Source organism: Penaeus monodon, chromosome 29 (genome assembly GCF_015228065.2).
Source record: "Penaeus monodon isolate SGIC_2016 chromosome 29, NSTDA_Pmon_1, whole genome shotgun sequence".
NCBI lineage: Eukaryota > Metazoa > Arthropoda > Malacostraca > Decapoda > Penaeidae > Penaeus > Penaeus monodon.
The window spans coordinates 23,394,257-23,396,326 of NC_051414.1; the positions used below are offsets into that span (position 1 = coordinate 23,394,257).

Here is a 2,070-nt window from a genome sequence, read left to right on the forward strand (position 1 = left end):
TGTACAATATATATATATTGAGCAAACATCCCCAATTGGGGAGCAAACATATAGTATAAATGGCAGTGATATACGAGCTTAGGTTTCCATCAAATTGGTCATATATTGAGTGGACTGGTACTTTGTTTGTTGAACCAATTTGCTTTTTAGGATATTGAAAACATACCTTGGTAATTGGTGTGTGAAAGAAAATATTTTGATGCAGTGAATGTATCCCTAAATTTACCTAGTAGCAATGGACACCTTGTCCACTGTCCAGACAGGTTTTGTCATCTGAAAGTAACTCGGGTAGTAATCCTAGTCCAGATAGCTAGGAAGTGTGTGAAATAACTATGGAAATTGTGGGTAAACAAGCTAAAACTAGTAATATTTAATGTCGGAATTCCATGTAAAGTGTCCCTTGTACCCTGTAAAATTAACTTTTCCTCCCTTTTGCAAGATCTTTAAAGAAAAGTTTTCAATGCTGACAGTTGTCAATCTTGCTGAATTATTGTCTTCATTAATTTTATGCAGCAGACAATTTTTGTGTATAATGCAAGGAAGCCATGCATTATTTGTTCTTTTGAAAACCCTTAAATTGTTGTAGATGAATGAGAACAGGATAACATTTTCAAATCTGACCTATTTAAGTATGCATATTTGTGGATAGACAATCTGCAGAGTGTATGGAAAGGTTTCTGGAATATAAATTTGACTTAAGGATTTGGGAGCAAAACAGAAGTTGTTCTGGTCTGGAATAATTTTTTTAGTCGAGGAATAGCTATATCAGTGTTTGTACTTTGACATGACATTTGTAGTATTTAAAGATTTTGTATTAATAGCCTATTCTGAGCATTTAATTTAAGTGAAAGATGGTTAATATTATGTAATAAGTCCATTAACACATGCTGATATTTATTAGGGTAGAAACTGCCAGTATACATATGGTCCCAAGCAATAACTTCTCTATTTCAGTGAACAGCTGGTTGAATTGTTCCCAGCCCGCCAGCGCCGTCGCTTCCGTCGTGGACTGAAGCGCAAGCATCTGGCTCTTCTGAAGAGGCTCCGCAAGGCTAAGAAGGAGTGCCCAGCTCTTGAGAAGCCTGCTGTTGTCAAGACTCACTTGAGAGACATGATTATTGTGCCAGAGATGGTCGGTTCCATGGTGGGAGTCTACAACGGCAAGACCTTCAACCAAGTGGAAATCAAGGTGAGCTCCCACCACCCGTTTAAAAGCTTCATTACATGATTTATGAAATCTCCTTTTCTGCAGACATATTGGAAATTAGTTTTCATGCTGTGCTGCTGTTGTGACAGTTTGTTAGAAACTCCTATTTGACTTTCGAAGTCTATATTAAGAAAATGCTGTGAACTGAAAAGTGTAGCATATTGATGAAAGAAATATATATATATTTTTTGCCCCAAATTACCATTTCAATTATATTCATTATTTTGCTTGCTTTTAGTGTTTTACCAATTTTTACATTTGTTTTCTTGTTCCAGCCTGAGATGATCAGTCACTACTTGGCAGAATTCTCCATCACCTACAAGCCTGTAAAGCACGGTAGGCCCGGTATTGGTGCCACCCACAGCTCTCGGTTCATCCCTCTGAAGTAAACTTTATTAAACAAGCGGTGTTTAATTTTTAGTGTTTTATTCCTTCAGGAAAACCTTCATTCATGACCTCAATAAAAAGAACAGTAAAGTGCCCCAGAAGAAATAGTCTGAAGACAAATTAAATGTGCAGTTGGGAGTTTTCTTAATTAGAATACGTCACCCAGAAGTTAAGAAGTGCCACTAAAGGCAGGCAGACAACTGGCTGTTGAAGTGGGCCAACCAAATCTTAAAATATGGAGTTTAATTATTGGTAAATCAGTTGCACCTGCTAATCAGACAGTTTTGTTGATGAGGCCTCTGACTCATTCCATTGTCTTTCTAATACCATATTGTATCATTACTCAAGGCATTGTCAGAATTTAAACATCTAAAATTTCTATCTTCAATTAACATTCATAAACCTCCAAAAAAAAAAAAAATCACTATCTTACTGCTGGATGAACCTTTTGATGTTTTAATATTTACATCTAGCCT

The 2,070-nt window shown here is 36.3% G+C and overlaps 1 protein-coding gene across 1 annotated transcript in view; it reads left to right on the top strand.

Annotated features, from left to right (window-relative positions):
* The window catches only part of LOC119592037 (40S ribosomal protein S15-like), a 12,681-nt gene extending 11,060 nt beyond the window's left edge, over nucleotides 1-1,621 (top strand). The window contains exons 3-4 of the mRNA XM_037940832.1: nucleotides 955-1,189; nucleotides 1,483-1,621. Coding sequence (XP_037796760.1) covers nucleotides 955-1,189; nucleotides 1,483-1,596 — 349 coding nt within the window. The 3' untranslated portion in view covers nucleotides 1,597-1,621. The remainder of the gene's footprint in view (nucleotides 1-954; nucleotides 1,190-1,482) is intronic.
* Nucleotides 1,622-2,070: the final 449 nt, after the last annotated feature.